Source organism: Musa acuminata, chromosome BXJ1-7, assembly GCF_036884655.1.
Source record: "Musa acuminata AAA Group cultivar baxijiao chromosome BXJ1-7, Cavendish_Baxijiao_AAA, whole genome shotgun sequence".
Lineage (NCBI taxonomy): Eukaryota > Viridiplantae > Streptophyta > Magnoliopsida > Zingiberales > Musaceae > Musa > Musa acuminata.
In genome coordinates this window covers 43,023,022-43,035,022 of record NC_088333.1, presented here as the reverse complement: position 1 = coordinate 43,035,022, position 12,001 = coordinate 43,023,022, and the positions used below count along the sequence as shown (strand labels likewise).

Here is a 12,001-nt window from a genome sequence, read left to right as displayed (position 1 = left end):
CAAAAGCACGCCCGGACCCCCCAACTTCCGGCGGTCCCGCTCTCCCCCATCACATGCGCGTGGCCATTCGCGCAATGGGGGCTGGATCTCCTCGGCCGCTCGGCTTTACGCCACCCAAGACACGCTCGGCCGCTCCTCGGCCCTTCGGCTTTACGCCACCCAAGACATGCTCGGCCGCTCCTCGGCCCTTCGGCTTTACGCCACCCAAGACGTGCTCGGCCGCTCGGCTTTACGCCACCCAAGACACGCTCGGCCGCTCCTCGGCCCTTCGGCTTTACGCCACCCAAGACATGCTCGGCCGCTCCTCGGCCCTTCGGCTTTACGCCACCCAAGACATGCTCGGCCGCCCCTCGGCCGCTCGGCTTTACGCCACCCAAGACACGCTCGGCCGCTCCTCGGCCCTTCGGCTTTACGCCACCCAAGAAATGCTCGCCCGCCCCTCGGCCGCTCGGCTTTACGCCACCCAAGACACGCTCGGCCGCTCCTCGGCCCTTCGGCTTTACGCCACCCAAGACATGCTCGGCCGCTCCTCGGCCCTTCGGCTTTACGCCACCCAAGACACGCTCGGCCGCTCCTCGGCCCTTCGGCTTTACGCCACCCAAGACATGCTCGGCCGCTCCTCGGCCGCTCGGCTTTACGCCACCCAAGACACGCTCGGCCGCTCCGCGGCCCTTCGGCTTTACGCCACCCAAGACATGCTCGGCCGCCCCTCGGCCGCTCGGCTTTACGCCACCCAAGACACGCTCGACCGCTCCTCGGCCCTTCGGCCTCACGCCACCCAAGACATGCTCGGCCGCCCCTCGGCCGCTCGGCTTTACGCCACCCAAGACACGCTCGGTCGCTCCTCGGCCCTTCGTCTTTACGCCACCCAAGACATGCCCGGTCGCTCCTCGGCCCCTCGGCTTTACGCCACCCAAGACATGCTCGGCCGCCCCTCGGCCCTTCGGCTTTCCACCTCCCGACACACACTAGGGCCCTCTCCGGCCCCTCGGCCTTGGGCCGCACGGGAGTCCATTCCTCTGCCGCACCCCCAGGGTCTACGACTCCGCACCCGACTGACTCGAAGAACGAAAGTCATGCCTCGGACTCTCACTACGACTACCGACGCATAGCTTCTTTCCGGGGGGGAATATGATGAGTGCAATAATGGCGAAACGACGTGAATGACGTCGGCCACCCTGTACCGTGACTTCACTCCACGGTCAAACGGAACCCTGGGACGCCGTCCCAGGCGCATTAACGCCCGGACTGGATCTCGTCCGTCACCACAACACCCTCACCCCTCGTCCGACGAGCCCAGCCCTGCGCCTTCCAGGGCTCGGTCAAAGGTAAGGAACACGCCAATCGAGACGCGCCATACCCTGCAGTAGCCCGGCCCCCAACACAGCCCCAATGGGCGTGTCAGACGCAGCGCGAGGTACTTACCCAGGCCCATCTATAAATACTAGAGGGTTCCAGACGAGGAGGAGGTGGAAGACACTCGGACACCACACTTGTATGGAGGCATTCCGTCCTCCAAAACCTCCTCCACATCTCTCCCTAACTTGATCGTTGGAGGGGTCGGGCCGAGCTTCCGACCCGACCTGTGTGCAGGAGCGAAGACGAGGCGACCTCTTCCCGACGCCGTAGCGGAGCTGCCGACCCGATCTACTGCCCGCAGCCACCATCCCGACCGGGAGACTCCGGGGGAGCTGCGCCCGAGATCCTCGACATTCCGAGCCCCAGAACCGAGCCGCGTCGGCCCCGAGGCCACGGCTTAAAAAGTTACCTACTGTAACACATATATATACATATATACATATATATACATATATATACATATATACATATATATATATATATATATATATAGAGAGAGAGAGAGAGAGAGAGAGTCAAGTGGAGGAGCCCAACGTCTGCAGCTCCGCGTCACAGCAATTAGCAAAGCAAAGTGGAATCCGCGTCACCCCCAACCCGCATGCCATATCAAAAGAACACATCAGCTGAACCCTAATTTATGATCACAAGAGGGCGAAAGCCATCTGCAGCCAACCTGAAAGTCAATCTCTCTCGCCATCTTTAAAATCCCTGTTGCATCGATCGAGCATGCTCATTCCTCCTGATGCATGAACTCGACCGGGCACCGCCCATCCACCTTTAAACAAATCTAAAGGAGAAATGTACGATACACGAGAAAGAGAGAGAGAGAGCGAGAGGAAAGAGAATATACGAGGAATAGACGACGGTGGTTTTTGTGATGTCCCCTTCTTCCTCGCCAACTCATCTCTCACTGACGGTGTCTGATAGGGAGGGAGGGCTGCTTTCTGTGTGCTTTGCGAGCAGTATTTGGCCCCGTATTGCACTTTCCTGCCACTTGTCCTTTATTCCCGAAGGCAAACAATGGTTATTTGAGGGACATCTTGATTCCCGAAGATTAAAACGTCGATTCGCCCCGTCTGGGGATTTCGGGAAAGTTGGGAGACTGAAGATTGGGTCCCGCCACTGAATGCGGCGACGAGAAGAGACGCGGAGAGAGAGATAGAGGTAAAGATGAAGCCCACTTTCTTCTTTTCCCGTCGCATCACCGCCTCATCCCGGCAAGCAAGCGAGGCCGAGAGGCATCCAACGAGAGGCCCGGGGCGGGGGGCGCGAAGTAGGAGCACCGGCCGGATACGATGCTGACGCGCGCCGCACACGCTCGCCTGCCTTCCAATTGGCGCCACTGAAATGGCGGGCCCCGCTCTGCTCCGCCCCACTTCCGTGCGGTGAAGCGACGCGCCGCCCCTCGTGGGCGGGGCCCTGCCTGCCTCGGGGACTCGCCATCGACCTCGAGCTCTCGAGCTCTCGCGCTTGCGGTGCGCTCCCGTTTCCCACGCCTCCCCTTTCCGACGCACTGCTATTATAATAATCATTCTCTCTCCCCCAACACGACAACACTTCACCTCTCGACCACGCTCGCTAGTATGCGTTTGTTGATCTCGCGGCATTATGTAATCCTGAATGGCCAAAGGCCAATGTGGCGAACGATATTTTACAGTACAATACAGATCCGCATGATGAGCTGCCTGGCTTCAGAATACACTTTAAGAATCACACTTCCTGACTGAGATCAATGATCTCGAACTCAAACTATAATGTTTGTCCTCTTAAATAACAATCCACCGGCACGATTAGGTGGAAGTCTTATTTAAAGACTATCATGGACTAATACACCGCATCAGTGGAGTCCTCAATATCGCGTCATCCGCCACAGCACGCCAAGAAAAAGGCAAATTGACAAGGAAATATTAATTCGAAAGATTGCCGGCCTCAAACAGCACCCAAAAACTTTCGCAGGCACTAAAACTAGGAGAACCGCACGCGCAACCAACGGGACCAGGCCATCAAACGAAGAGGTTGAGAAGCCTTGGCTCGGCGGTGGAACCGTCGCCTCCGCCGCTCGTCGTCACCGATCCTTCTGAGTTGATCGACGGCGTTGCCGGGCGCCAGCTTCGCTTCTCCTCACTCCCGTCGCCGGGTGAAGGGGTCAAACACAAGTCTAGATCGCATGACAACGCTGCCACCGCGTCGTATGGGGCAGGCACCTTCCACCGCTCGGCCGCGGAGGAGGAGAACCCCATCAACGGCGGGGAGCAAAGGCCGTCGGACTCCGGCGGCGCGTCGTCACTGTGGTCATCGGCGGCGAGACCAGGAAGTGTGCTGAGCGTGCCGCCGCGGAGAACCGTCTCTACCGCCGCCTGGCAGAGATGCCAATTGCCGGTCCACATCAAGCCCACGGCGCCGTTCACCGGGTTGATAGTTCGCCCGCACGCCTCGAACAGCAAAGACTTGAACAAAGCTGCAACCAAATGAGATCGGGCGCGTCAGAAGACAAACGCCTATAAACTCGGGGACCGAAATCAAATCAAACCAGGGGTTCGGAGGCGCGAACCGGGGCGCTGAGAGGGGGGAACGCCGGAGATGAAGGACATGAGGCCGGCGCGACCGAAGAACTTGGCGACGAAGACGGTGGCGTGGGCCTGAGCCTCGGGGAAGTCGATCCACTGGAGGCAAGGCCGCAGAAAGCAGGAGTCGCTGCAGCCCTTGCGTAAAACTCTGCATCCGTTGCAGCTCATCTCTGCCGATCTCTCATCCACCGCCCGATCGATCACGGCGCTCCTCTTCTACTCGAAGGTTAGCTATTTTCCCCTTTTTTTCCCTTTCCTTTTCTCTACAATTTCTTAGGGTTTTCCCCTTTATTTTTTTGGGTGGCGTTGGAGACGTGAGCGGCAAGAGAGAAGAGGTGTTACGGGGGCGAAGGGGGGTGTGCGGAATGGTGGGTGAATATATAAGGGTGACCGGGGGTTACGTAACTCGACCTTAGAGTTTAAGGTCCTCGAGGAAAGGGGGTGATCTGGTTACCGCCAGGGACTGGCGACGAGGAAGATGCTCCATAGTCTTGGGGTTGAGCGGGCGGCTCCGTGTTTCCGCGGCTGATTCGCCTGCGGAGGGGCGCTTTTACTGATGCGCATCGCTTCGCTGGCTTGGCTTTTGTTATTATTATTTTGTTCTCTACATAGCTTTATAGGCGGTTGTCCGTCAGACCAACCAATTGTGCCCGGATTCTTAGGGTGTGGATGTCGGACTGTCGTCGGATTGAACCCATTTAGGATCCGAACCCAATAAACTTAGATACATGAGCATTTCTATCAAGTATAGATCCAAGATGGTAGTCACAAACACCTATATGATTTTTTGTTTTTTGCCTACTAAAGACCCAGACTTCTATTTCTTATATCAGGCTTTATCAAAACCAGCTTCTACACTGTTTGTCGATGCAAAACTGGGTGTTGATTGAACTAAGTAAACCATTAAGCTAACTAACAGTCATGCTTCTTGCGAGTAGTGTAGTGAATCCCATCTATAAAACTGTGTACCTTATATTTCTGGAAGGAGTCAACTTAGGCTCCCCTTGTTTGGCTGAGTTTGGACTTCCACAAGTGTCTGAGGAGCTGCTGCTCCCCCCAGCCTGCCCTTTGCTTGATAATAAGAACTTCCCAAGCATCTTCTTTGGCATCACCACGCCCTTCACCTGACTGTTGCCACTCTTCCCTTGACCATTGCTTCCGTTTTCATTGTTGCCTCCGCTGCTCCATTCGCATCCCTTTCCTCCTTCACTAAGCTTCGTAAATTTCCGAGCTTTACCGTCTTCTGCATTCGGCACGCCATCACATTCGTCTTCAGTGTTGGTCGTGATGGCTGACCTTGAGCTTCCATACGAGTTGCCACTCTCAGCTCGGCTGGTGGTAGCGGCAGATGCCCTCATCTGCTCGAAGTACAGGATCTGCACCACCAACCGCAATGGGAGCCGCTCGTTCTGCATGGCATGTGCAGAAGCGTCCCCTGAGAGCTTCTTGCAGTTCATCAGGCCACATAGCTTCTTCTTCTCGCTCTTGCTAAGGCCTGGATGTTCCTGATCATTACATAAATGAGAACAAGAAAGTCATGCATCGAACAGCCATTACAGAATTCACTTCTTTGAACAGCATTACAGTTTCAAACAAGCAGACAAATTTGCTAGCTAGATCAGTGTTCGAGTCAAAGTAACAAAATAGGAAAGGATCATGCATCGTACCTTGAGATAAGTGTCAATGGCATGATAAAGCCCATCATGTACAGGTCTTGAATCACTTGGTAGAATCTCAGCAAGATCGATAAATTTGGAAAGAAGTAAATTAGGGTCTTTAGCAATCTCAATTAGATAATCGTCGACTAGCTTGGCTACTGTGATCTTTGAAATCCCTGAGGCCAAAGCTGGGGCATTTAACTCATGAAGCTCCTCATTTGTGCTGAGTTGAACATCACTATTATCCTGCATTATGAATTCTTCCACTATGTTGAGAACCATGTCGACATCATATATCGTGTTTTCTCCTGAGGTGCTAGGAATCAAGAGACCGGGCACTGATGCATCTTCTAACTGGCGGCCTATTCGCTTCACGAGTTCCCTTTTGCTACATTCACTACAATCCAGTAAACTACCAGCTCTTAGTAACTTCAGAAGAAAACAGCAGGACACAGAACCTTTCTCTGAGGGCAACAACAAAATGATAGTCTCCAGCAATGACCGGTTTTTATTGGGATCACCTCCCTTTTCTTTGCCCAAACTTGAGAGCCTCCTATAAGTATAGGCTTTCAGTGCTTCCCCAATCACTTCAGAAGAGACTCTCCCCTTGACTTTGATGGCCATTATGATCTTCTTAAAAAAGCCAATTTCAAGTTCACATAAGTCCTCGACCCACCAGTCCTTGGGCACTGAATCCTCTTTCCTGATGCCTTTCCAATGTGTTTCCAAACAATTTTCAGAAGGAAGCTTCTTCCTGTTGTCCGTGTATGACCATTCCACTTTAGAAGTATCGGTTGAGGCCTTGGAAGCTATAGACTCTATGCAATGGTCAATCAACTTCAGGTCCTCAGACCATGGTAAAAGAGACCTTGTAGTATGGAGAACTATGATTGAATCTTTCCAGCTACGCAATATACTAGTTCTGAGGAAGACTTCGATTTTATATATCAGGTTCCCTTTATCGACTGTTTCGTGCATTTGTAGGTACTCAGCTGCACATCGTGCGGCAGTCACATTGTGAGCATTGAGGGTCACAGTCATGCCGTAACAAAATTTTGCACAAATTTCAAAAGCAGCTGCACCGCCAGGGATATCCGAAATGCATATTTCATCAGTCTTTTCGTTGTTGGTAGTCGTTATCAGCTTCTGCAAGCGAAAACTCTTGGACAGCAGGGGAAACTGCATTTTCAATTGGCAAAGGAAAGGTTAGTAAAATTTGGAAAAGGCAAAGAAATGAAACTAAACTAGCGGAATAATGAGAAAGAGCAAGTTGCTTAAGGATAATTAGTAGTTATATATTCTATGTGAAATTCTGGTTTTGTCCTTCCAGCATCGTAAAACTAATTACATCAATGGCATCCCATACTGATAGAGAAGCAAAATTACAGTAAGGATACAAAGGACACGAGCCTTTATTTGCTCTTTTACATGAACTGATGATTGAGGTGAGTGATAGGCTATTCAGCTTTAATAAATCCCTAGCACCCATATTTATCAGTAACAACCAGATTGTCGATCCAAGAATTGAGTAAACATTGTGAAAACTTAAAAACTTCTCAAGTATTAAGACCAAATAACAGCTTTAACATCAAATTAAAGCACCACATGAGTTAGAAATACATATGGTCCATGACAATACTGGTAGTTGCACACTTTGGAGGCCCCAAAAGGTCAATGAAGGGTTTAGTGCCTAATCATGGTTGAGCAAATATTAAAGAGTAAAAATCTCAAGTGCCAAATACATGATAATGTCCTGCATCTATTATGACTTTGGAAAAGAGTTATTACCTTGTGCAAATGGAATTTGACATTTCCTACACGAATAATGATGTCAGCTGCTAAGTCAGTGGCCACGAACCTGCACATATATTCTGAATTAGAGAATCAAAGGCACAAGCATAATCATATTTTTCTTAGTGCAATAGGAAGCAAGGTTCGCAATTTCGTACCGTACCAAAGTTTTGACGTTCGCTCGGTACGGTACGATACTATATACTGAGCAATATACCGTTCGGTATACCGCTCGATACACACACACATATATATATATTCGTCGAAAAGGGCAACTTCGCGTCGCCTCGACGACGTCACCAAAAAAGGCGATGCGACGTCGTCTTTTATAAAAATATTTATATATAAATAAATAAATAAGTATATATATATACATACATATACATACATATATATACATACATATACATACACATATATACACATATATACACATATATACACATATATACATATATATATACATATATACATATATATATACATATATATATATCGTTTTGTCCAGTAACAAGCGATTCATGTACTGGTCAATTGACTAACCGGTACATACCGTCCGTACCGGACGATATTATTCGAAATTACATACTTTGATAGGAAGTATCATTATAGCTGCTAAATATAAATGAAAGGGGTCTAAGCAATGGATTGAACAATCTACGGTCACTTGAATAAGACCCAAATTTATCGGCAAAGATATATGTAGTCTGTAGATTTATATCTGGTGGACCTAACTTCTGTATATGAAGCATTCTTTTTGTTTAGTGCTTATAACAGTAGTGATGTTAATTGATTATGCTCTTAGTTTGATATCAATCGCAAGAGAAAATGGTGCAGAAATCATATTTCTCTGCATGTTGTTGTGTACTCAATGAGAAAAGGGCACAATAAGCATTTTATCGAACCCCTGGCAGCAATTTCAAATCAAACAACACAGTTAGGGGAAAGCACAAATAGGTAGTACATATTATAATCCTATTTTGGACAACAAAGGATGATTTAGATTTGGGTCAAGAAATGCTCATGGAGTAACAATCCTACTGGATCAAGGGAAAGGATGGAAAAAAGCAGGATAAAGACTGTGTCAAAACAAGCATAATGCAGCAAATGTCAACACCAGAGCATAGGACACATCAAACTCTATAACAACAGCAGTGATGATAAGAAATTCCAAGAACCTGATGTCTTTCCCATCACTCTGAAAGGAATCAGGTTTGGATCCAAGCTTCATAAACTTCATCGTGGAACTAATCGATGCACCTTCTCTTCTTCACTTCTGCTTAACCGGAGAATGTTACATCAATTCTGCCACCCTCTCAAAAACTTAAGGCAACCTTGGAACATAAAGCATGGACTTCCCGTAGGACGCAGAAGACAGAAGAATACTCCAGCTTTTGCAAGTCTGCAAACATCAACACTTATTTTAGAGTGTTTCGGAACAGAGGACGAGAGGAAGAACAAATTTACACAGCTATTTGTCTTCCCCTCCCGCTTGGGATGAGCAACTCACCACAAGATGCGGTCTAATGGAGAAGCTCTGCTGTTTCCCAGCTCCATGGCAGAGGAGACAGCAAGTAGCTCAGTAGGCTAGTAAACAACTAAGGAGGAGAGAGACACCGCCACCCTTACTTCTCTTTGCCAGATGCTGGTTGTCCTGTGCTTTGCTTGCAGGGTCGTTAAGATCCGGCGACTACCGCCACCACATTCCTCGAATCCAACTCCACTGGCCTTTAGGATCAGATCACCTGCCACGACCAATGATACCACCTCTATGTGAGGGGAAGTGAAGCAGTGATGCCACAGACAGTAAGCATCTTTTTCCTTGTTTAATATTACGGAAGAGATAGCAACTGCTCCGGTAAAGGAATCTTATCAAGTTGGCGAAAAACCACACGAAGAAGCATATGGATCGATTACATGAGAGCCAAGGTTGCATGCACTTGAAGGTATTAAAGTTTGAGCTTGATACTGAAGGCTAAAAGGAAATTGAACTACCATGCAGAGCCAGCTGTTGCAGTGAGAAGAAGATGAAGAAGAAGACAATGCTGGAATGAGGAGAGAGAGAGAGAGAGAGACAGATAGGATGTAGTTTATGTCCTTGGAGAGTTATCACTTGAAACAAGCCAAAAGCAAAGAAAGAGAAAGCCTGTTGAGGAAAACTTGCAAAAGAAGCACAAATCTTTGATCAAAATACAGAGAAAGTAAAGTAGACAGAGTAGAAAAGAGAACAGGTAGAAGAACTAACAAAAACCCACCACAAAGTGCAGAAAACAGAGCCAAACATACCAGGGATTAAACCCAAGTAGCAGCAACATTTAGAGTCTGTGAGCGGCGTAGGAGGAAGCTGAGTGGTGCAGAGGAGGAATCTACCTGAGTGATGGATGGCTGTAACACAGCGGCAGGAGGAGGCCCACCATGCTCCCTCCCATGCCCACACCTTCTGCTCCCCTGTCAGTCTTTTCGCTCACCCACACACCACCCTCTAGAGAACACAGAGACACGGCAACAGGGGAAGAAGATGTCAATGAACAGGACAGCCCAAACAAATGGCCCTGAGTCCTCCCCTCCCCCTCCTTTCACCGGCTATATCATCAGAACCGAGGCGAGTTCATCATCAAAAGCACTACTTGTCTCTTTCTTCGCTGCTTTTTATTGCGCATTGACTGCATCTTTAAAGCTTCAGCTTCCCACCTCCCTCTCTCTCTCTCTCAGCTCCCTTCTCTGCATGCCTCGTAAAAGCTATACTCATCTGACGTTCCTACCCTTTGTGCATGTAAATATTTCCTCAAAAGCCGTTGTGCGCTGAGCTCGGACCACCGCTTCTTCTTCTTGCTCTGCCAATTAACACTACTCTTAGGTGCGTCACATCTCATCGGTCATCTCCCTGATCCACACACCAAGTATTCTTGCTGCAGTTCCAAGACCTTATTTGGCGTGCCATGGTTCCCAAAGCCTACGATCATGCATGAACAATTAATGGCATGTATTCTATTAGCTTTCCGCTTCTCTCAACCCAAAACATGGTAAATCTTATACCTAACCTTTGTTAAAGACGATGCGTCAAGGACGACAAGGCATCTGTTCCATGTCCAGAAGCGCAGTCGGTGCCATGCATGCGTGCTTCCTCGCTGACAACCTTTCCCTGGTTGAGAAATATGTGAAAGAGCGTCTAGGAAAGCTCTCTACTCTTTGGCTAATCTCCTAGACTGATAATATCGAAGTGCTTACCATATCCTCGAACACTGATAGTATCTATGGATGTGCATGAGTAAATCTTGGGCAGAGTGGCGATGCTGAAGCTTTTTTACTTAGAAGACAGTACTGAGGTCATCTATCGTTAGCCATGTCCATCTTTCCATCATCTCATAGATTGGGCACAGAGAGGACTTGTAGATCTGATGTCCTCGTAATGTGAATCACAACTTCTTCCCAATATATGTGCCTTAAATCTAGTTTAATCCTACCTCTTGTGTTGCTTGGCATCTATTACTTACTTGCCCATCTTCTCAAGTGGGATTAATCTTAGCAGGAACAATGGAATATTATACAATCAGAAACAGACATCAAAAGGTCTCTCCAAAAGTCCAAGATACTGCACATGGTTTTTGTGGACGCCATGCCGATAGACCAGCCTTATAAGATGTGTCTTTGAGGCCCTCTAAAATCTGTTGGTCTGTGAAGAAAAGAAAAGATTTTGGTCCTATGAAACTCCACTATCTTAAATAAACCAAGAGGGGGGGACAACTTTTTTTGTCCTCCTTTCTCTTTTTTCAGAGCACTAGATTTAGTGTTTTGTGCCGTCTAATGTATTGGTTTGGCCGATCTACAGCTGCTGACTTTAGGTTTGTGTGTTGTAGGTGCCGGAGAAGAGGCAAAGTGGATGCCTGATGCCCACAAATCTAGATGCTTGCTAAGGCTTGGGTGTCCAAAAAAACAAAGAAAAGAGCAGTGCACTTATGGGAGAGAGAGGAATTGGTTCTTTTATCTCGCGAAGAAGAAGAACAGTCGTCTATATACCCTGTGCAGAGATGGCTACTTCCGAGGTGAGTTTGATCGAAGAGGAGAAAATGCCATGGAAATGGCTGCAAATGTATGCTTCTTACGGTAGTATACGCACTCAAGCAAGCTCTCAGATCTTTAAGACGACCACAGGAGGAAGATTGAGTGACAATGGGAGATTGCGATCACAAGAAAGTCGAAGCCTTTAGTTAAAGAGATGTGATTGACTCTCGATGCTTGAAATTAGTCGAGCGAAGCTACTGTCCAATGAAACTGTTCTTTCCTCATGAACAAGCTCAAAATCCAAATCGATGGAATTCCAGTCTTGAGTCCCTCTGCGGCTGAACAATTCCAAGAGATTGCAGATTCAGGTATTGGAAAGCTTCGTTGCTGAACCTACATGAGTGCAGGCTGACAGGGCTGTAAGAAAAGAGAACCTGTCTGCAGCAATGCCATGATGCCTTGTCATCTGGTCAAAGCGATCCGTTGTTTCTATGGCAGTGTGCCCGTGCTGCGCCATGGCCGCTGTCACTGCATTCCAAGACTGGGAGACCACATTGGGCATCATAAGAGGTATTGGACGTGCCGCCTCTCCGCAGAACCACACGCTGCGTGCATCGTCATGAG

At 48.7% G+C, this 12,001-nt stretch overlaps 2 protein-coding genes across 6 annotated transcripts; both read right to left on the bottom strand.

Moving 5' to 3' along the window:
* Positions 1–3,130: 3,130 nt before the first annotated feature.
* LOC103992889 (LOB domain-containing protein 38) lies at positions 3,131–4,538 on the bottom strand. Its single transcript, XM_009412785.3, has 2 exons — positions 3,911–4,538; positions 3,131–3,817 (listed from the first exon to the last, which is right to left on the bottom strand). Exons 1-2 carry the CDS (start codon positions 4,092–4,094, stop codon positions 3,363–3,365), a joined length of 639 nt encoding a protein of 212 aa, XP_009411060.2. The 5' UTR covers positions 4,095–4,538; the 3' UTR covers positions 3,131–3,362.
* A 150-nt stretch (positions 4,539–4,688) lies between these two features.
* Positions 4,689–9,933, bottom strand: LOC135679589 (BTB/POZ domain-containing protein NPY4-like). 5 transcript variants are annotated; one of them, XM_065193495.1, is made up of 6 exons: positions 9,662–9,933; positions 8,886–9,120; positions 8,554–8,777; positions 7,373–7,442; positions 5,594–6,763; positions 4,689–5,431 (listed from the first exon to the last, which is right to left on the bottom strand). In XM_065193495.1, exons 3-6 carry the CDS (start codon positions 8,613–8,615, stop codon positions 4,880–4,882), a joined length of 1,854 nt encoding a protein of 617 aa, XP_065049567.1. In that variant the 5' UTR covers positions 8,616–8,777; positions 8,886–9,120; positions 9,662–9,933; the 3' UTR covers positions 4,689–4,879. The 5 variants fall into 5 exon arrangements, with proteins under 5 accessions (XP_065049567.1, XP_065049569.1, XP_065049565.1 ...); XM_065193497.1 differs by having other exon boundaries at positions 9,005–9,120; XM_065193493.1 differs by having other exon boundaries at positions 9,746–9,933.
* Between the last annotated feature and the right edge of the window lie 2,068 nt (positions 9,934–12,001).